A 23,053-nucleotide genomic window follows, 5' to 3' on the forward strand; every position below is an offset into this window, starting at 1 on the left:
GTGAGGTGACTACCCTGTATCAGAGGTGAGATGACTACCCTGTATCAGAGGTGAGATGACTACCCTGTAGTCCCCTTCCCCGGGTGCTGCTGTTTGGTGAGATGACTACCCTGTATCAGAGGTGAGATGACTACCCTGTAGTCCCCTTCCCCGGGTGCTGCTGTTTGGTGAGATGACTACCCTGTATCAGAGGTGAGATGACTACCCTGTATCAGAGGTGAGGTGACTACCCTGTATCAGAGGTGAGATGACTACCCTGTATCAGAGGTGAGATGACTACCCTGTATCAGAGGTGAGATGACTACCCTGTATCAGAGGTGAGGTGACTACCCTGTATCAGAGGTGAGATGACTACCCTGTATCAGAGGTGAGATGATTACCCTGTATCAGAGGTGAGGTGACTACCCTGTATCAGAGGTGAGATGACTACCCTGTATCAGAGGTGAGGTGACTACCCTGTATCAGAGGTGAGATGCTTACAGTGTGTGTGTGTGTGTGTGTGTGTGTGTGTGTGTGTGTGTGTGTGTGTGTGTGTGTGTGTGTGTGTGTGTGTGTGTGTGTGTGTGTGTGTGTGTGTGTGTGTGTGTGTGTGTGTGGTGAGAAGCCTACCTTGTGCCATCCCTTCATCGGCCACTTCCTCCTCTTCAGCATGTATCCATCCTGCTTCTGGGGCTCCTGGACATTACTGTGTCCTCCACGCAGCCCCTCTACAATCTCCCAACTGTCCTGTAGACACAACAAGGTTACACACAGCCCCTCTACAATGTCCCAACTGTCCTGTAGACACACAACAAGGTTACATACAGCCCCTCTACAATCTCCCAACTGTCCTGTAGACACACAACAAGGTTACAGACAGCCCCTCTACAATCTACCAACTGTCCTGTAGACACAACAAGGTTACAGACAGCCCCTCTACAATCTACCAACTGTCCTGTAAACACACAACAAGGTTACACACAGCCCCTCTACAATCTACCAACTGTCCTGTAGACAAACAATCCTTTAGACACACAACAAGGTTACAGACAGCCCCTCTACAATCTACCAACTGTCCTGTAGACACACAATCCTTTAGACACACAACAAGGTTACAGACAGCCCCTCTACAATCTACCAACTGTCCTGTAAACACACAATCCTGTAAACACACAACAAGGTTACACACAGCCCCTCTACAATCTACCAACTGTCCTGTAGACACACAATCCTTTAGACACACAACAAGGTTACACACAGCCCCTCTACAATCTACCAACTGTCCTGTAAACACACAACAAGGTTCACACAGCCCCTCTACAATCTACCAACTGTCCTGTAGACACAACAAGGTTACACATAGCCCCTCTACAATCTACCAACTGTCCTGTAAACACACAACAAGGTTCACACAGCCCCTCTACAATCTACCAACTGTCCAGTAGACACAACAAGGTTACACACAGCCCCTCTACAATCTACCAACTGTCCTGTAAACACACAACAAGGTTCACACAGCCCCTCTACAATCTACCAACTGTCCTGTAGACACAACAAGGTTACACACAGCCCCTCTACAATCTACCAACTGTCCTGTAAACACACAACAAGGTTACACACAGCCCCTCTACAATCTACCAACTGTCCTGTAGACACAACAAGGTTACACACAGCCCCTCTACAATCTACCAAGTGTCCTGTAAACACACAACAAGGTTACACACAGCCCCTCTACAATCTACCAACTGTCCTGTAAACACACAACAAGGTTACACACAGCCCCTCTACAATCTACCAAGTGTCCTGTAAACACACAACAAGGTTACACACAGCCCCTCTACAATCTACCAACTGTCCTGTAAACACACAACAAGGTTCACACAGCCCCTCTACAATCTACCAACTGTCCTGTAGACACAACAAGGTTACACACAGCCCCTCTACAATCTCCCAACTGTCCTGTAGACACACAACAAGGTTCACACAGCCCCTCTACAATCTACCAACTGTCCTGTAGACACAACAAGGTTACACACAGCCCCTCTACAATCTACCAACTGTCCTGTAAACACACAACAAGGTTACACACAGCCCCTCTACAATCTACCAACTGTCCTGTAGACACAACAAGGTTACACACAGTAAACACACCCTCTACAATCTACCAACTGTCCTGTAAACACACAACAAGGTTACACACAGCCCCTCTACAATCTACCAACTGTCCTGTAAACACACAACAAGGTTACACACAGCCCCTCTACAATCTACCAACTGTCCTGTAAACACACAACAAGGTTACACACAGCCCCTCTACAATCTACCAACTGTCCTGTAAACACACAACAAGGTTACACACAGCCCCTCTACAATCTACCAACTGTCCTGTAGACACAACAAGGTTACACACAGCCCCTCTACAATCTACCAAGTGTCCTGTAAACACACAACAAGGTTACACACAGCCCCTCTACAATCTACCAACTGTCCTGTAAACACACAACAAGGTTACACACAGCCCCTCTACAATCTACCAACTGTCCTGTAAACACACAACAAGGTTACACACAGCCCCTCTACAATCTACCAACTGTCCTGTAGACACAACAAGGTTACACACAGCCCCTCTACAATCTACCAACTGTCCTGTAAACACACAACAAGGTTCACACAGCCCCTCTACAATCTACCAACTGTCCTGTAGACACAACAAGGTTACACACAGCCCCTCTACAATCTCCCAACTGTCCTGTAGACACACAACAAGGTTCACACAGCCCCTCTACAATCTACCAACTGTCCTGTAGACACAACAAGGTTACACACAGCCCCTCTACAATCTACCAACTGTCCTGTAAACACACAACAAGGTTACACACAGCCCCTCTACAATCTACCAACTGTCCTGTAGACACAACAAGGTTACACACACAGTCCCCCTCTACAATCTACCAACTGTCCTGTAAACACACAACAAGGTTACACACAGCCCCTCTACAATCTACCAACTGTCCTGTAAACACACAACAAGGTTACACACAGCCCCTCTACAATCTACCAACTGTCAAGGTTGTAAACAACACAACAAGGTTACACACAGCCCCTCTACAATCTACCAACTGTCCTGTAAACACACAACAAGGTTACACACAGCCCCTCTACAATCTACCAACTGTCCTGTAGACACAACAAGGTTACACACAGCCCCTCTACAATCTACCAACTGTCCTGTAAACACACAACAAGGTTACACACAGCCCCTCTACAATCTACCAACTGTCCTGTAGACACAACAAGGTTACACACAGCCCCTCTACAATCTACCAACTGTCCTGTAAACACACAACAAGGTTACACACAGCCCCTCTACAATCTACCAACTGTCCTGTAAACACACAACAAGGTTACACACAGCCCCTCTACAATCTACCAACTGTCCTGTAAACACACAACAAGGTTACACACAGCCCCTCTACAATCTACCAACTGTCCTGTAAACACACAACAAGGTTCACACAGCCCCTCTACAATCTACCAACTGTCCTGTAGACACAACAAGGTTACACACAGCCCCTCTACAATCTACCAACTGTCCTGTAAACACACAACAAGGTTCACACAGCCCCTCTACAATCTACCAACTGTCCTGTAGACACAACAAGGTTACACACAGCCCCTCTACAATCTACCAACTGTCCTGTAAACACACAACAAGGTTACACACAGCCCCTCTACAATCTACCAACTGTCCTGTAAACACACAACAAGGTTACACACAGCCCCTCTACAATCTACCAACTGTCCTGTAAACACACAACAAGGTTACACACAGCCCCTCTACAATCTACCAACTGTCCTGTAGACACAACAAGGTTACACACAGCCCCTCTACAATCTACCAACTGTCCTGTAAACACACAACAAGGTTACACACAGCCCCTCTACAATCTACCAACTGTCCTGTAAACACACAACAAGGGTTACAACACCAAGTCCCACACTCAAGGTTACACAGCCCCTCTACAATCTACCAACTGTCCTGTAAACACACAACAAGGTTACACACAGCCCCTCTACAATCTACCAACTGTCCTGTAAACACACAACAAGGTTACACACAGCCCTCTACAATCTACAATCTACCAACTGTCCTGTAAACACACAACAAGGTTACACACAGCCCCTCTACAATCTACCAACTGTCCTGTAAACACACAACAAGGTTACACACAGCCCCTCTACAATCTACCAACTGTCCTGTAAACACACAACAAGGTTACACACAGCCCCTCTACAATCTACCAACTGTCCTGTAAACACACAACAAGGTTACACACAGCCCCTCTACAATCTACCAACTGTCCTGTAGACACAACAAGGTTACACACAGCCCCTCTACAATCTACCAACTGTCCTGTAAACACACAACAAGGTTCACACAGCCCCTCTACAATCTACCAACTGTCCTGTAGACACAACAAGGTTACACACAGCCCCTCTACAATCTACCAACTGTCCTGTAAACACACAACAAGGTTACACACAGCCCCTCTACAATCTACCAACTGTCCTGTAAAGACACAACAAGGTTACACACCAGCCCCTCTACAATCTACCAACTGTCCTGTAAACACACAACAAGGTTACACACAGCCCCTCTACAATCTACCAACTGTCCTGTAAACACACAACAAGGTTACACACAGCCCCTCTACAATCTACCAACTGTCCTGTAAACACACAACAAGGTTACACACAGCCCCTCTACAATCTACCAACTGTCCTGTAGACACAACAAGGTTACACACAGCCCCTCTACAATCTACCAACTGTCCTGTAAACACACAACAAGGTTACACACAGCCCCTCTACAATCTACCAACTGTCCTGTAGACACAACCACAGCCCCTCTACAATCTACCAACTGTCCTGTAAACACACAACAAGGTTACACACAGCCCCTCTACAATCTACCAACTGTCCTGTAGACACAACAAGGTTACACACAGCCCCTCTACAATCTACCAACTGTCCTGTAGACACACAACAAGGTTACACACAGCCCCTCTACAATCTACCAACTGTCCTGTAGACACAACAAGGTTACACACAGCCCCTCTACAATCACCAAGTCCCACACAACAAGGTTACACATACAATCTACCAACTGTCCTGTAAACACACAACAAGGTTACACACAGCCCCTCTACAATCTACCAACTGTCCTGTAAACACACAACAAGGTTCACACAGCCCCTCTACAATCTACCAACTGTCCTGTAGACACAACAAGGTTACACACAGCCCCTCTACAATCTACCAACTGTCCTGTAAACACACAACAAGGTTACACACAGCCCCTCTACAATCTACCAACTGTCCTGTAGACACAACAAGGTTACACACAGCCCCTCTACAATCTACCAACTGTCCTGTAAACACACAACAAGGTTACACACAGCCCCTCTACAATCTACCAACTGTCCTGTAGACACAACAAGGTTACACACAGCCCCTCTACAATCTACCAAGTGTCCTGTAAACACACAACAAGGTTACACACAGCCCCTCTACAATCTACCAACTGTCCTGTAAACACACAACAAGGTTACACACAGCCCCTCTACAATCTACCAACTGTCCTGTAAACACACAACAAGGTTACACACAGCCCCTCTACAATCTACCAACTGTCCTGTAAACACACAACAAGGTTACACACAGCCCCTCTACAATCTACCAACTGTCCTGTAAACACACAACAAGGTTACACACAGCCCCTCTACAATCTACCAACTGTCCTGTAAACACACAACAAGGTTACACACAGCCCCTCTACAATCTACCAACTGTCCTGTAGACACAACAAGGTTACACACAGCCCCTCTACAATCTACCAACTGTCCTGTAAACACACAACAAGGTTACACACAGCCCCTCTACAATCTACCAACTGTCCTGTAGACACAACAAGGTTACACACAGCCCCTCTACAATCTACCAACTGTCCTGTAAACACACAACAAGGTTACACACAGCCCCTCTACAATCTACCAACTGTCCTGTAAAGACACAACAAGGTTACACACAGCCCCTCTACAATCTACCAACTGTCCTGTAAACACACAACAAGGTTACACACAGCCCCTCTACAATCTACCAACTGTCCTGTAGACACAACAAGGTTACACACAGCCCCTCTACAATCTACCAACTGTCCTGTAAACACACAACAAGGTTACACACAGCCCCTCTACAATCTACCAACTGTCCTGTAAACACACAACAAGGTTACACACAGCCCCTCTACAATCTACCAACTGTCCTGTAGACACAACAAGGTTACACACAGCCCCTCTACAATCTACCAACTGTCCTGTAAACACACAACAAGGTTACACACAGCCCCTCTACAATCTACCAACTGTCCTGTAAACACACAACAAGGTTACACACAGCCCCTCTACAATCTACCAACTGTCCTGTAAACACACAACAAGGTTACACACAGCCCCTCTACAATCTACCAACTGTCCTGTAGACACAACAAGGTTACACACAGCCCCTCTACAATCTACCAACTGTCCTGTAGACACAACAAGGTTACACACAGCCCCTCTACAATCTACCAACTGTCCTGTAGACACAACAAGGTTACACACAGCCCCTCTACAATCTACCACTGTCCTGTAGACACCTGTAAACACACAACAAGGTTACACACAGCCCCTCTACAATCTACCAACTGTCCTGTAAACACACAACAAGGTTACACACAGCCCCTCTACAATCTACCAACTGTCCTGTAGACACAACAAGGTTACACACAGCCCCTCTACAATCTACCAACTGTCCTGTAAACACACAACAAGGTTACACACAGCCCCTCTACAATCTACCAACTGTCCTGTAGACACAACAAGGTTACACACAGCCCCTCTACAATCTACCAACTGTCCTGTAAACACACAACAAGGTTCACACAGCCCCTCTACAATCTACCAACTGTCCTGTAGACACAACAAGGTTACACACAGCCCCTCTACAATCTACCAACTGTCCTGTAAACACACAACAAGGTTACACACAGCCCCTCTACAATCTACCAACTGTCCTGTAGACACAACAAGGTTACACACAGCCCCTCTACAATCTACCAACTGTCCTGTAAACACACAACAAGGTTACACACAGCCCCTCTGTACAATCTACCAACTGTCCTGTAAACACACAACAAGGTTACACACAGCCCCTCTACAATCTACCAACTGTCCTGTAGACACAACAAGGTTACACACAGCCCCTCTACAATCTACCAACTGTCCTGTAAACACACAACAAGGTTACACACAGCCCCTCTACAATCTACCAACTGTCCTGTAGACACAACAAGGTTACACACAGCCCCTCTACAATCTACCAACTGTCCTGTAAACACACAACAAGGTTCACACAGCCCCTCTACAATCTACCAACTGTCCTGTAGACACAACAAGGTTACACACAGCCCCTCTACAATCTACCAACTGTCCTGTAAACACACAACAACTGTTCACACAGCCCCTCTACAATCTACCAACTATCCCCCAAGGTTCACACAGCCCCTACAATCTACCAACTGTCCTGTAGACACAACAAGGTTACACACAGCCCCTCTACAATCTACCAACTGTCCTGTAGACACAACAAGGTTACACACAGCCCCTCTACAATCTACCAACTGTCCTGTAAACACACAACAAGGTTACACACAGCCCCTCTACAATCTACCAACTGTCCTGTAAACACACAACAAGGTTACACACAGCCCCTCTACAATCTACCAACTGTCCTGTAGACACAACAAGGTTACACACAGCCCCTCTACAATCTACCAACTGTCCTGTAAACACACAACAAGGTTACACACAGCCCCTCTACAATCTACCAACTGTCCTGTAGACACACAACAAGGTTCACACAGCCCCTCTACAATCTACCAACTGTCCTGTAAACACACAACAAGGTTCACACAGCCCCTCTACAATCTACCAAGTCCTGTAGACACCAAGGTTACACACAGCCCCTCTACAATCTACCAACTGTCCTGTAAACACACAACAAGGTTACACACAGCCCCTCTACAATCTACCAACTGTCCTGTAGACACAACAAGGTTACAACACAGCCCCTCTACAATCTACCAACTGTCCTGTAACACACACAACAAGGTTACACACAGTCCCCAACAAGGTTACAATCTACCAACTGTCCTGTAGACACAACAAGGTTACACACAGCCCCTCTACAATCTACCAACTGTCCTGTAGACACAACAAGGTTACACACAGCCCCTCTACAATCTACCAACTGTCCTGTAAAGACACAACAAGGTTACACACAGCCCCTCTACAATCTACCAACTGTCCTGTAAACACACAACAAGGTTACACACAGCCCCTCTACAATCTACCAACTGTCCTGTAGACACAACAAGGTTACACACAGCCCCTCTACAATCTACCAAGTGTCCTGTTAAACACACAACAAGGTTACACACAGCCCCTCTACAATCTACCAACTGTCCTGTAAACACACAACAAGGTTACACACAGCCCCTCTACAATCTACCAACTGTCCTGTAGACACAACAAGGTTACACACAGCCCCTCTACAATCTACCAACTGTCCTGTAAACACACAACAAGGTTACACACAGCCCCTCTACAATCTACCAACTGTCCTGTAGACACAACAAGGTTACACACAGCCCCTCTACAATCTACCAACTGTCCTGTAAACACACAACAAGGTTACACACAGCCCCTCTACAATCTACCAACTGTCCTGTAGACACAACAAGGTTACACACAGCCCCTCTACAATCTACCAACTGTCCTGTAAACACACAACAAGGTTACACACAGCCCCTCTACAATCTACCAACTGTCCTGTAAACACACAACAAGGTTACACACAGCCCCTCTACAATCTACCAACTGTCCTGTACACACAACAAGGTTACACACAGCCCCTCTACAATCTACCAACTGTCCTGTAAACACACAACAAGGTTACACACAGCCCCTCTACAATCTACCAACTGTCCTGTAGACACAACAAGGTTACACACAGCCCCTCTACAATCTACCAACTGTCCTGTAAACACACAACAAGGTTACACACAGCCCCTCTACAATCTACCAACTGTCCTGTAGACACAACCTGTTACACACAGCCCCTCTACAATCTACCAACTGTCCTGTAAACACACAACAAGGTTACACACAGCCCCTCTACAATCTACCAACTGTCCTGTAGACACAACAAGGTTACACACAGCCCCTCTACAATCTACCAACTGTCCTGTAAACACACAACAAGGTTACACACAGCCCCTCTACAATCTACCAACTGTCCTGTAAACACACAACAAGGTTACACACAGCCCCTCTACAATCTACCAACTGTCCTGTAGACACAACAAGGTTACACACAGCCCCTCTACAATCTACCAACTGTCCTGTAAACACACAACAAGGTTACACACAGCCCCTCTACAATCTACCAACTGTCCTGTAGACACAACAAGGTTACACACAGCCCCTCTACAATCTACCAACTGTCCTGTAAACACACAACAAGGTTACACACAGCCCCTCTACAATCTACCAACTGTCCTGTAAACACACAACAAGGTTACACACAGCCCCTCTACAATCTACCAACTGTCCTGTAAGGTTACACACAACAAGGTTAAACACACACAGGTTACACACAGCCCCTCTACAATCTACCAACTGTCCTGTAAACACACAACAAGGTTACACACAGCCCCTCTACAATCTACCAACTGTCCTGTAAACACACAACAAGGTTACACACAGCCCCTCTACAATCTACCAACTGTCCTGTAGACACAACAAGGTTACACACAGCCCCTCTACAATCTACCAACTGTCCTGTAAACACACAACAAGGTTACACACAGCCCCTCTACAATCTACCAACTGTCCTGTAGACACAACAAGGTTACACACAGCCCCTCTACAATCTACCAACTGTCCTGTAGACACAACAAGGTTACACACAGCCCCTCTACAATCTACCAACTGTCCTGTAAACACACAACAAGGTTACACACAGCCCCTCTACAATCTACCAACTGTCCTGTAAACACACAACAAGGTTACACACAGCCCCTCTACAATCTACCAACTGTCCTGTAGACACAACAAGGTTACACACAGCCCCTCTACAATCTACCAACTGTCCTGTAAACACACAACAAGGTTCACACAGCCCCTCTACAATCTACCAACTGTCCTGTAGACACAACAAGGTTACACACAGCCCCTCTACAATCTACCAACTGTCCTGTAAACACACAACAAGGTTCACACAGCCCCTCTACAATCTACCAACTGTCCTGTAAACACACAACAAGGTAGACACAACAAGGTTACACACAGCCCCTCTACAATCTACCAACTGTCCTGTAAACACACAACAAGGTTACACACAGCCCCTCTACAATCTACCAACTGTCCTGTAGACACAACAAGGTTACACACAGCCCCTCTACAATCTACCAACTGTCCTGTAAACACACAACAAGGTTACACACAGCCCCTCTACAATCTACCAACTGTCCTGTAAACACACAACAAGGTTACACACAGCCCCTCTACAATCTACCAACTGTCCTGTAAACACACAACAAGGTTACACACAGCCCCTCTACAATCTACCAACTGTCCTGTAAACACACAACAAGGTTACACACAGCCCCTCTACAATCTACCAACTGTCCTGTAGACACAACAAGGTTACACACAGCCCCTCTACAATCTACCAACTGTCCTGTAAACACACAACAAGGTTCACACAGCCCCTCTACAATCTACCAACTGTCCTGTAGACACAACAAGGTTACACACAGCCCCTCTACAATCTCCCAACTGTCCTGTAGACACACAACAAGGTTCACACAGCCCCTCTACAATCTACCAACTGTCCTGTAGACACAACAAGGTTACACACAGCCCCTCTACAATCTACCAACTGTCCTGTAAACACACAACAAGGTTACACACAGCCCCTCTACAATCTACCAACTGTCCTGTAAACACACAACAAGGTTACACACAGCCCCTCTACAATCTACCAACTGTCCTGTAAACACACAACAAGGTTACACACAGCCCCTCTACAATCTACCAACTGTCCTGTAAACACACAACAAGGTTACACACAGCCCCTCTACAATCTACCAACTGTCCTGTAGACACAACAAGGTTACACACAGCCCCTCTACAATCTACCAACTGTCCTACCAACTGTCCTGTAAACACACAACAAGGTTACACACAGCCCCTCTACAATCTACCAACTGTCCTGTAGACACAACAAGGTTACACACAGCCCCTCTACAATCTACCAACTGTCCTGTCCTGCCCCTCTACAATCTACCAACACACAACAAGGTTACACACAGCCCCTCTACAATCTACCAACTGTCCTGTAAACACACAACAAGGTTACACACAGCCCCTCTACAATCTACCAACTGTCCTGTAAACACACAACAAGGTTACACACAGCCCCTCTACAATCTACCAACTGTCCTGTAGACACAACAAGGTTACACACAGCCCCTCTACAATCTACCAACTGTCCTGTAGACACAACAAGGTTACACACAGCCCCTCTACAATCTACCAACTGTCCTGTAAACACACAACAAGGTTACACACAGCCCCTCTACAATCTACCAACTGTCCTGTAAACACACAACAAGGTTACACACAGCCCCTCTACAATCTACCAACTGTCCTGTAAACACACAACAAGGTTACACACAGCCCCTCTACAATCTACCAACTGTCCTGTAAAGACACAACAAGGTTACACACAGCCCCTCTACAATCTACCAACTGTCCTGTAAACACAACAAGGTTACACACAGCCCCTCTACAATCTACCAACTGTCCTGTAGACACAACAAGGTTACACACAGCCCCTCTACAATCTAAACTGTTAAACACAACAAGGTTACACACAGCCCCTCTACAATCTACCAACTGTCCTGTAGACACAACAAGGTTACACACAGCCCCTCTACAATCTACCAACTGTCCTGTAAACACACAACAAGGTTACACACAGCCCCTCTACAATCTACCAACTGTCCTGTAGACACAACAAGGTTACACACAGTCCCCTCTACAATCTACCAACTGTCCTGTAAACACACAACAAGGTTACACACAGCCCCTCTACAATCTACCAACTGTCCTGTAGACACACAACAAGGTTACACACAGCCCCTCTACAATCTACCAACTGTCCTGTAAACACACAACAAGGTTCACACAGCCCCTCTACAATCTACCAACTGTCCTGTAGACACAACAAGGTTACACACAGCCCCTCTACAATCTACCAACTGTCCTGTAAACACACAACAAGGTTCACACAGCCCCTCTACAATCTACCAACTGTCCTGTAGACACAACAAGGTTACACACAGCCCCTCTACAATCTCTGTCCTGTAAACACACAACAAGGTCCTGTACAACACACACAACAAGGTTACACACAGCCCCTCTACAATCTACCAACTGTCCTGTAGACACAACAAGGTTACACACAGCCCCTCTACAATCTACCAACTGTCCTGTAAACACACAACAAGGTTACACACAGCCCCTCTACAATCTACCAACTGTCCTGTAAACACACAACAAGGTTACACACAGCCCCTCTACAATCTACCAACTGTCCTGTAAACACACAACAAGGTTACACACAGCCCCTCTACAATCTACCAACTGTCCTGTAAAGACACAACAAGGTTACACACAGCCCCTCTACAATCTACCAACTGACACAACAAGGTTACACACAGCCCCTCTACAATCTACCAACTGTCCTGTAAACACAACAAGGTTACACACAGCCCCTCTACAATCTACCAACTGTCCTGTAAAGACACAACAAGGTTACACACAGCCCCTCTACAATCTACCAACTGTCCTGTAAACACACAACAAGGTTCACACAGCCCCTCTACAATCTACCAACTGTCCTGTAGACACAACAAGGTTACACACAGCCCCTCTACAATCTCCCAACTGTCCTGTAGACACACAACAAGGTTCACACAGCCCCTCTACAATCTACCAACTGTCCTGTAGACACAACAAGGTTACACACAGCCCCTCTACAATCTACCAACTGTCCTGTAAACACACAACAAGGTTACACACAGCCCCTCTACAATCTACCAACTGTCCTGTAGACACAACAAGGTTACACACAGCCCCTCTACAATCTACCAACTGTCCTGTAAACACACAACAAGGTTACACACAGCCCCTCTACAATCTACCAACTGTCCTGTAAACACACAACAAGGTTACACACAGCCCCTCTACAATCTACCAACTGTCCTGTAGACACAACAAGGTTACACACAGCCTCTACAATCTACCAACTGTCCTGTAAACACCAACTGTCCTGTACCAACTGTCCTGTAGACACAACAAGGTTACACACAGCCCCTCTACAATCTACCAACTGTCCTGTAGACACAACAAGGTTACACACAGCCCCTCTACAATCTCCCAACTGTCCTGTAGACACACAACAAGGTTCACACAGCCCCTCTACAATCTACCAACTGTCCTGTAGACACAACAAGGTTACACACAGCCCCTCTACAATCTACCAACTGTCCTGTAAACACACAACAAGGTTACACACAGCCCCTCTACAATCTACCAACTGTCCTGTAGACACAACAAGGTTACACACAAGCCCCTTACAATCTACCAACTGTCCTGTAAACACACAACAAGGTTACACACAGCCCCTCTACAATCTACCAACTGTCCTGTAAACACACAACAAGGTTACACACAGCCCCTCTACAATCTACCAACTGTCCTGTAGACACAACAAGGTTACACACAGCCCCTCTACAATCTACCAACTGTCCTGTAAACACACAACAAGGTTACACACCAAGTCCCCTCTACAATCTACCAACTGTCCTGTAGACACAACAAGGTTACACACAGCCCCTCTACAATCTACCAACTGTCCTGTAAACACAACAAGGTTACACACAGCCCCTCTACAATCTACCAACTGTCCTGTAGACACAACAAGGTTACACACAGCCCCTCTACAATCTACCAACTGTCCTGTAGACACAACAAGGTTACACACAGCCCCTCTACAATCTACCAACTGTCCTGTAAACACACAACAAGGTTACACACAGCCCCTCTACAATCTACCAACTGTCCTGTAGACACAACAAGGTTACACACAGCCCCTCTACAATCTACCAACTGTCCTGTAGACACAACAAGGTTACACACAGCCCCTCTACAATCTACCAACTGTCCTGTAAACACACAACAAGGTTACACACAGCCCCTCTACAATCTACCAACTGTCCTGTAGACACAACAAGGTTACACACAGCCCCTCTACAATCTACCAACTGTCCTGTAGACACAACAAGGTTACACACAGCCCCTCTACAATCTACCAACTGTCCTGTAGACACAACAAGGTTACACACAGCCCCTCTACAATCTACCAACTGTCCTGTCCAAGGTTGTAAACACACAACAAGGTTCACACAGCCCCTCTACAATCTACCAACTGTCCTGTAGACACAACAAGGTTACACACAGCCCCTCTACAATCTACCAACTGTCCTGTAAACACACAACAAGGTTACACACAGCCCCTCTACAATCTACCAACTGTCCTGTAGACACAACAAGGTTACACACAGCCCCTCTACAATCTACCAACTGTCCTGTTAAACACACAACCAACTGTCCTGTTACACAACAAGCCCCTCTACAATCTACCAACTGTCCTGTAGACACAACAAGGTTACACACAGCCCCTCTACAATCTACCAACTGTCCTGTAAACACACAACAAGGTTACACACAGTCCTGTAGACCCTCTACAATCTACCAACTGTCCTGTAGACACAACAAGGTTACACACAGCCCCTCTACAATCTACCAACTGTCCTGTAGACACAACAAGGTTACACACAGCCCCTCTACAATCTACCAACTGTCCTGTAACACACAACAAGGTTACACACAGCCCCTCTACAATCTACCAACTGTCCTGTAGACACAACAAGGTTACACACAGCCCCTCTACAATCTACCAACTGTCCAAGGTTGTAAACACACAACAAGGTTACACACAGCCCCTCTACAATCTACCAACTGTCCTGTAAACACACAACAAGGTTACACACAGCCCCTCTACAATCTACCAACTGTCCTGTAGACACAACAAGGTTACACACAGCCCCTCTACAATCTACCAACTGTCCTGTAAACACACAACAAGGTTACACACAGCCCCTCTACAATCTACCAACTGTCCTGTAGACACAACAAGGTTACACACAGCCCCTCTACAATCTACCAACTGTCCTGTACACACAGACCAACTGTCCACACAAGGTTACACACAGCCCCTCTACAATCTACCAACTGTCCTGTAAACACAACAAGGTTACACACAGCCCCCTACAATCTACCAACTGTCCTGTAAACACACAACAAGGTTACACACAGCCCCTCTACAATCTACCAACTGTCCTGTAAACACACAACAAGGTTACACACAGCCCCTCTACAATCTACCAACTGTCCTGTAAACACAACAAGGTTAGAATATTATTTTTTATATAATATCTGTGTCCCAAATGGCATCCTATTCCCTATATAATGCACTACTTTTCACCAGGGCCCATAGGTATCTGGTCAAATCTAGTACACTACTAGGAAATAGGATGCCATTTGGAACTAAGAAAATATAAACTGACTAGCCAGTAAACAATAGTGTTTTATAAACAGACTGTTCCGTTTCCCACAGAGACCAGTCAGAATGTCAGGAGGGGAGGTGACCTCTGTAAGAGAGAGAGAGATGAGGAAGAGAGAGCGAGAGAGAGATGAGACATGAGACATGAGACAGCGAGAGGAGAGAGAGAGAGAGAGAGAGAGAGAGAGAGAGAGAGAGAGAGAGAGAGAGAGAGAGAGAGAATGAGAGAGCGAGAGCGAGAGAGAGAGAGACATATGAGGAAGAGAGTGAGAGATGAGGAAGAGAGAGACAGATGAGGAAGAGAGAGAGAGAGAGAGACACACACACCTTTCCTGTAGTAACTACCTCAGTAAATAGACTCTACCTTTCCTGTAGTAACTACCTCAGTAAATAGACTCTACCTTTCATGTAGTAACTACCTCAGTAAATAGACTCTACCTTTCCTGTAATAACTACCTCAGTAAATAGACTCTACCTTTCCTGTAGTAACTACCTCAGTAAATAGACTCTACCTTTCCTGTAGTAACTACCTCAGTAAATAGACTCTACCTTTCATGTAGTAACTATCTCAGTAAATAGACTCTACCTTTCCTGTAGTAACTACCTCAGTAAATAGACTCTACCTTTCCTGTAGTAACTACCTCAGTAAATATACTCTACCTTTCCTGTAGTAACTACCTCAGTAAATAGACTCTACCTTTCCTGTAGTAACTACCTCAGTAAATAGACTCTACCTTTCATGTAGTAACTACCTCAGTAAATAGACTCTACCTTTCCTGTAGTAACTACCTCAGTAAATAGACTCTACCTTTCCTGTAGTAACTACCTCAGTAAATAGACTCTACCTTTCCTGTAATAACTAATCTAATCCGCTACACAATATTCACAGAGCTGACGGCTGGACAGACGGGTCGGGGAGGGAGGGAGGGACAGAGTAATGATCTTGATAATACGGCCAGATGATGAGATTAGAGATTATAATCATATATCCAGGTCAATGTGTTAACCTCAGTGAGAGAGATAACACTCACACACATGTACAGTACATTGTGTATTATACCAATGGTCCCTAACTAGCTCCATTGGGGATATCCAAAGTGAAACCACATTTACCACAAGCATTACAATCGGGTCGCGTGCAGCTGCACCTTGTGTGCTGCCAGCTGTGGCATGTGGTCCAGGCATGTGGTCAAGATTGAAATAAACCCAACCTTCATTTACGTTGTGACATACTCAATTAAAAAAACTACATTTTGGACTAGACTGACTTTATGACAAAAATGATCCTATAGTAGTTCAATTCTGACAGCAGAATAAACGTTTCTGACAAATACTGATACCACATAAGTTGTTTTTAAATGAGAAGTTGTTCTTTAGGGGAGGGAGGTCTCTTTAAGAGGGGGGGCTCTTTAAGGGAGGGAGGGAGGTCTTTAAGGGAGGGAGGAGGTCTTTGGGAGGAGATCTTTAAGGGGGAGGGCTCTTTAAGGGAGGGAGGGAGGTCTTTAGGGAGGGAGGGAGGTCTTTAAGGGGAGGGAGATCTTTAAGGGAGGGAGGGCTCTTTAAGGGAGGGAGGGAGGTCTTTAAGGGACCGAGGTCTTTAAAGGAGGGAGGTAGGGAGGGGGTAGGGAGCTCTTTAAAGAGGGAGGGAGGTCTTTAAGAGGGAGGTCTTTAAGGGGTGAGAGAGGTCTTTGGGAGGGAGGTCTTTAAGGAGATAGGGCACTTTAAGGGAGTGAGGGAGGTCTTCAAGGGGGAGGGAGGTCTTTAAGGGGAAGAAGGAGGTCTTTGGGAGGGAGGGCTCTTTAAGGGAGGAGGAGGTCTTTAAGGGGAGGAGGGCTCTTTAAGGGAGAGAGGGAAGTCTTTAAGGGAGGGAGGGCTATATAAAGGGAGGGAAGTCTTTAGGGAGGAGGGCTCTATAAGGGAGGGAAGTCTTTAAGGGAGGGAGGGCTATATAAGGGAGGGAAGTCTTTAAGGGAGGGAGGGCTCTATAAGGGAGGGAAGTCTTTAAGGGAGGGAGGGCTCTATAAGGGAGGGAGGAAGTCTTTAAGGGAGGGAGGGCTATAAGGGAGAAGGACGTCTTTAAGGGAGGGAGGGCTATATAAGGGAGGAAAGTCTTTAAGGGAGGAGGTATGTAGTACGGTAATTCAACAGCTTACTACACTGTAGTCTCTATTCAGTCTGGATCCCTGAAGCGTTACAGATCACGTGATGGAGATGTAAAGGTCATTTCAGATTGAGACGTGAATACAGTGTCCGCTAACGCAGAACATTTACATTTCAATCCCGCTGTAGCTGAACTTCAGCGATACGAACTGAATAGAACCCTGTGTGACTGGGCTCATCATCTGACCACCTGACAACAACAACACATAGTTAGTGGGAATCCTGCAGCATCAAGCATCAAATACTCATGACTGTACAGTCTTATGTATGACTGGTATCCTTTTAATGGTTTGCATTAACAATATATTTACAGCGTCTCTTTTGTGGTCCTGAATATTGAAAACGGTGAACCGTCGCTGAGGGCAAGGCGTTCTGGAAACGATGGGTTTCATTTTCCAAACAGAGACATTCATTATGTTCTCTTCCTGACTGGGAATAGCTGTGACATTAATGAGTGTGTGTGTGTGTGTGGTCGGTGTTACCTGTCGGCTGTCGTGTTTGGAGGAGGAGCTGCTGTTGCTGTGTGAGGGGAAGAGATCTTGTGAGACATGGCTGAACTTCTCTCCTCTGAGCCCATCTCCCTGCAGGCCGTCTCCCTGTCCCTGCAGTCCGTCTCCCTGTCCCTGCAGTCCGTCTCCCTGTCCCTGCAGTCCGTCTCCCTGTCCTGCAGTCCGTCTCCTGCCCCTGCAGTCCGTCTCCCTGTCCTGCAGTCCGTCTCCCTGTCCTGCAGGCCGTCTCCCTGTCCCTGCAGTCCGTCTCCCTGCCCCTGCAGTCCGTCTCCCTGTCCTGCAGTCCGTCTCCCTGCCCCTGCAGTCCGTCTCCCCTGTCCCTGCAGTCCGTCTCCCTGTCCTGCAGTCCGTCTCCCTGCCCCTGAAGTCCGTCTCCCTGCCCCTGAAGTCCGTCTCCCTGTCCCTGCAGGCCGTCTCCCTGTCCCTGCAGTCCGTCTCCCTGGGATTTGAGGATCCTCTCTCCTTGGGACTTGGGCTTCTCTGGGTCAGTGAGGCACTGCAACCCTTGTCCATCTGGAACATCCCTCACTGAGTGAGAGAGAGAGAGAGAGAGAGAGAGAGAGAGAGAGAGAGAGAGAGAGAGAGAGAAGAGAGAGAGAGAGAGAGAGAGAGAGAAGAGGGATTGGAGGGGGAGAGGCAGGGATGTTATTGATCTTTAGGAACATTTAATTGACACAATTTAGCTAATAACTATTGTACATACCAAATTCAAATGCAAAAAAGTTTTTAAAAAGGTCACTGTTGAAAGAGAGTTCACATATCAGATGAAGGGAGAACTGAAGTCCTAAAAGCTTTGGCTCCTTAGTCTCACTGGGAACCCACAACCACTCTGGCGAGAGATGTTGTTCTGACAGAGTGCTTCCTTTTAGCTGCGTCTGTGTCCCAAATGGAGCCCTATTCTCCAAATTGTTCACTATGTTTGACCAGAGGGTCAAAAGAGAATAGGGGCCCATTTGGGACAACCTGTGATTCACTGTGCTGGTGAGTCATGGTCCAACAGTATGGACTGTCAACATTCATCAACGTACGTACAGTGTGATGAACAGACACTTGTGTGAAGTAAAATAGAAACAAATATTAATGTGCAATAATTACCGCTTGATCATACAGGATGGTGGTGAATAAATATCCTCATCACACATGACTGGCAACTAAGGTGAAAAATAGACTACTGTCTTTGTGTGTATCAGTAGATGAGCTTCACAGTGTGTGTGTGTGTCTGTGTGTCTGTGTGTCTGTGTGTGTGTGTGTGTGTGTTGTGTGTGTGTGTGTGTGTGTGTGTGTGTGTGTGTGTGTGTGTGTGTGTGTGTGTGTGTGTGTGTGTGTGTGTGTGTGTGTGTGTGTGTGTGTGTGTGTGTGTGTGTGTGTGTTTCGTTGTGAGAATGATAAACAACCTGGGTGAACTAAGGTAACTGTAAATTATACCGTCCAGATCACAAGGCAACATACAGCAGGCAATCAATGCAACATGCTTTTGCACTGATGCTAAAGAACAGAGGTGCTACTGAATGTGTGGCCAATCAATCTCAGTGGGTTCAATCAATCTCACTGGAGTTCTAATCAATCTCAGTGGAGTTCCAATCAATCTCCCTGGAGTTCCAATCAATCTCCCTGGAGTCAATCTCACTGGAGTTCAATCAATCTCACTGGGTTCAATCAATCTCACTGGGTTCAATCAATCACTGGGTTCAATCAATCTCCCTGGAGTTCAATCAATCTCCCTGGAGTTCCAATCAATCTCCCTGGAGTTCCAATCAATCTCCCTGGTGTTCCAATCAATCTCACTGGAGTTCAATCAATCTCCTGGAGTTCCAATCAATCTCACTGGAGTTCCAATCAATCTCACTGGAGTTCAATCAATCTCCCTGGGTTCAATCAATCTCACTGGAGTTCCAATCAATCTCTGGAGTTCCAAAGTAGTTTCTTTACAGCAATTCGACCATGAAGGCCTGATATACTCAGTCTCCTGTGTGTCTGTTACTTGAACTCTGTGATGCATTTATTTGGGCTGCAATTTGAGGTGCAGTTAACCTCTTCAACCTTTTTAAAAAACGTGCCTGTTTTAAGCGCAATATTTTGTCACAAAAAGATGCTCGACTATGCATTTAATTGACAGCTTTGGAGCTGTGAGTGCCATAGAACTGATGCTACAGGCGAAACCAAGATGAAACTTCAAACAGGAAATGAGCAGAATTTTTAGAGCTCTGTTTCCATTGTCTCCTTATATGGCTGTGAATGCGCCAGGAATGAGCCTGCCCTTTCTGTAATTTCCCCAAGGTGACTGCAGCATTGACGTATTTGTAGGCATATCATTTGGAAGATTGGCCATAAGAGACTACATTTACCAGGTGTCCTGTGTCTAAATTGGTGCATAATCTTCAGCTGCAGGCATTTCCCCATGGGATTCAGAGGAGAAAGCATACTTCCACGAACGATATATCATCGAAGAGATATGTGAAAAACACCTTGAGGGTTGATTCTAAACAACGTTTGCCATGTTTCAGTCGATATTATGGAGTTAATTTGGAAAAAAGTTCTGCGTTTTGATGACTGAATTTTCGTGTTTTTTGGTAATAAAGCGTGATGTACCAAACGGAGAGATTTCTCCTATACAAATAATCTTTTTGAACATTTGCTATCTAACTGAGAGTCTCCTCATTGAAAACACCCGAAGTTCTTCAAGGTAAATGATTTTATTTGAATGCTTTTTCTGGTTTTGTGAAAATGTTGCCTGCTGAATGCTAACGCTAAATGCTACGCTAGCTATCAATGCTGTTACACAAATGCTTGTTTTGCTATGGTTGAGAAGCATATTTTGAAAATCTGAGATGACAGTGTTGTTAACAAAAGGCTAAGCTTGAGAGCTAGCAGATGTATTTCATTTGTTGCGATTTTCATGAATAGTTAAAGTTGTGTTATGGTAATGGGCTTGAAGCTGTAGTCATTATCCCGGATCGGGATGGCTCGGCGCAAGAAGTTAACTCTAATGAACGTATTCTTGCAGCAGAGGTAACTGGGTGTTCCTTTCATGTGGCGGTCCTCATTAGAGCCAGTTTCATCATTGCACTTGATGGTTTTGCGACTGCACTTCAAGAAACTTTCAAAGTTCTTGACATTTCTTGACTGACCTTCATGTCTTAAAGTGATGATGGACTGATGGACTCTTCTGCTTATTTGAGTTGTTCTTGCCAAAATATGGACTTGGACTTTACCAAACAGGGCTATCTTCTGTATACCACCCCTACCTTGTCACAACACAACTGATTGGCTCAAACGCATTAGGACAGAAATTCCACAAATTAACTTTTAACAAGACACATCTGTTAATTGAAATGCATTCAGGTGACTACCTTATGAAACTGGTTGAGAGAATGCCAAGAGTGTTTAAAGCTGTCATCAAGGCAAGGGTGGCTAATTTGAAGAATCTAAAATCTAAAATATATTTGTTTAACACTTTTTTTGGTTACTACATGATTCCATATGTGTTATTTCAGTATATATGTCTTCACTATTATTCTAAAATGTAGAAAATAGTCAAAATAAAGAGCAATCCTGGAATGATTAGGTTGTCCAAACTGTTGACTGGTACGGTAGACATTTGAAGTGGAAGTTTACATAAAACTTAGCCAAATACATTTAAACTCAGTTTTCACAATTCCAGATATTTAATCCTAGTAAAAATTCCCTGTCTTGGGTCAGTTAGAATCACCACTTTATTTTAAGAATGTGAAATAATAGCAGAGAGAGAATGATTATTTCAGCTTTATTTCTTTCATCATATTCCTATTAAGGGTCAGAAGTTTACATACTGTACACACTAAGTAAGTATTTGGTAGTATTGCCTTTAAATTGTTTAACTTGGGTCGAACATTTCATATAGCCTTCCTAGCTTCCCACAATAAGTTGGGTGAATGTTGGCCCATTCCTCCTGACAGAGCTGGTGTAACTGTGTCAGGTTTGTAGCCTCTTGCTGCTTTGCTTTTTCAGTTCTGCCCACAAATTTTCTATAGGATTGAGGTCAGGGCTTTGTGATGGCCACTCCAATACCCCTTGACTTTGTTGTCCTTAAGCCATTTGCCACAACTTTGGAAGTATGCTTGGGGTCATTGGCCATTGGAAGACCCATTTGCGACCAAGCTTTAACTTCCTGCCTGACTGATGTCTTGAGATGTAGCTTCAATATATCCAAATCATTTTTCCTCCCTCATGATGCCGTCTATCTTGTGAAGTGCACCAGTCCCTCCTGCAGCAAAGCACCCCACAACATGATGCTGCCACCCCAGTGCTTCACAGTTGGGATGGTGTTCTTCAGCATGCAGACCTCCCCTTTTTCTTCCAAACAAACATAAGTATGGTCATTATGGCCAAACAGTTCTATTTTTGTTTCATCAGAGCATTGGATATTTCCACAAAAGCACAATCTTTGTCCCCATGTGTAGTTGCAAACCGTAGTGGCTTTTTATGGTGGTTTTGGAGCAGTGGCTTCTTCCATGCTGAGCTGCCTTTCAGATTATGTCGATATAGGACTCACTTTGGATATAGATACTTTT

At 45.5% G+C, this 23,053-nt stretch overlaps 1 protein-coding gene across 1 annotated transcript in view; it reads right to left on the reverse strand.

Moving 5' to 3' along the window:
- Nucleotides 1-19,025, reverse strand: part of LOC124020698 (oxysterol-binding protein-related protein 3-like) — a 94,228-nt gene extending 75,203 nt beyond the window's left edge. Inside the window, exons 1-3 of the mRNA XM_046335946.1 lie at nucleotides 18,677-19,025; nucleotides 18,477-18,532; nucleotides 610-726 (exon numbers count right to left, since the gene is read on the reverse strand). Of these exons, the coding sequence (XP_046191902.1) occupies nucleotides 610-726; nucleotides 18,477-18,532; nucleotides 18,677-19,025 (522 nt within the window). The remainder of the gene's footprint in view (nucleotides 1-609; nucleotides 727-18,476; nucleotides 18,533-18,676) is intronic.
- Nucleotides 19,026-23,053: the final 4,028 nt, after the last annotated feature.

The sequence above is a fragment of the Oncorhynchus gorbuscha genome, unplaced genomic scaffold, assembly GCF_021184085.1.
Source record: "Oncorhynchus gorbuscha isolate QuinsamMale2020 ecotype Even-year unplaced genomic scaffold, OgorEven_v1.0 Un_scaffold_879, whole genome shotgun sequence".
Lineage (NCBI taxonomy): Eukaryota > Metazoa > Chordata > Actinopteri > Salmoniformes > Salmonidae > Oncorhynchus > Oncorhynchus gorbuscha.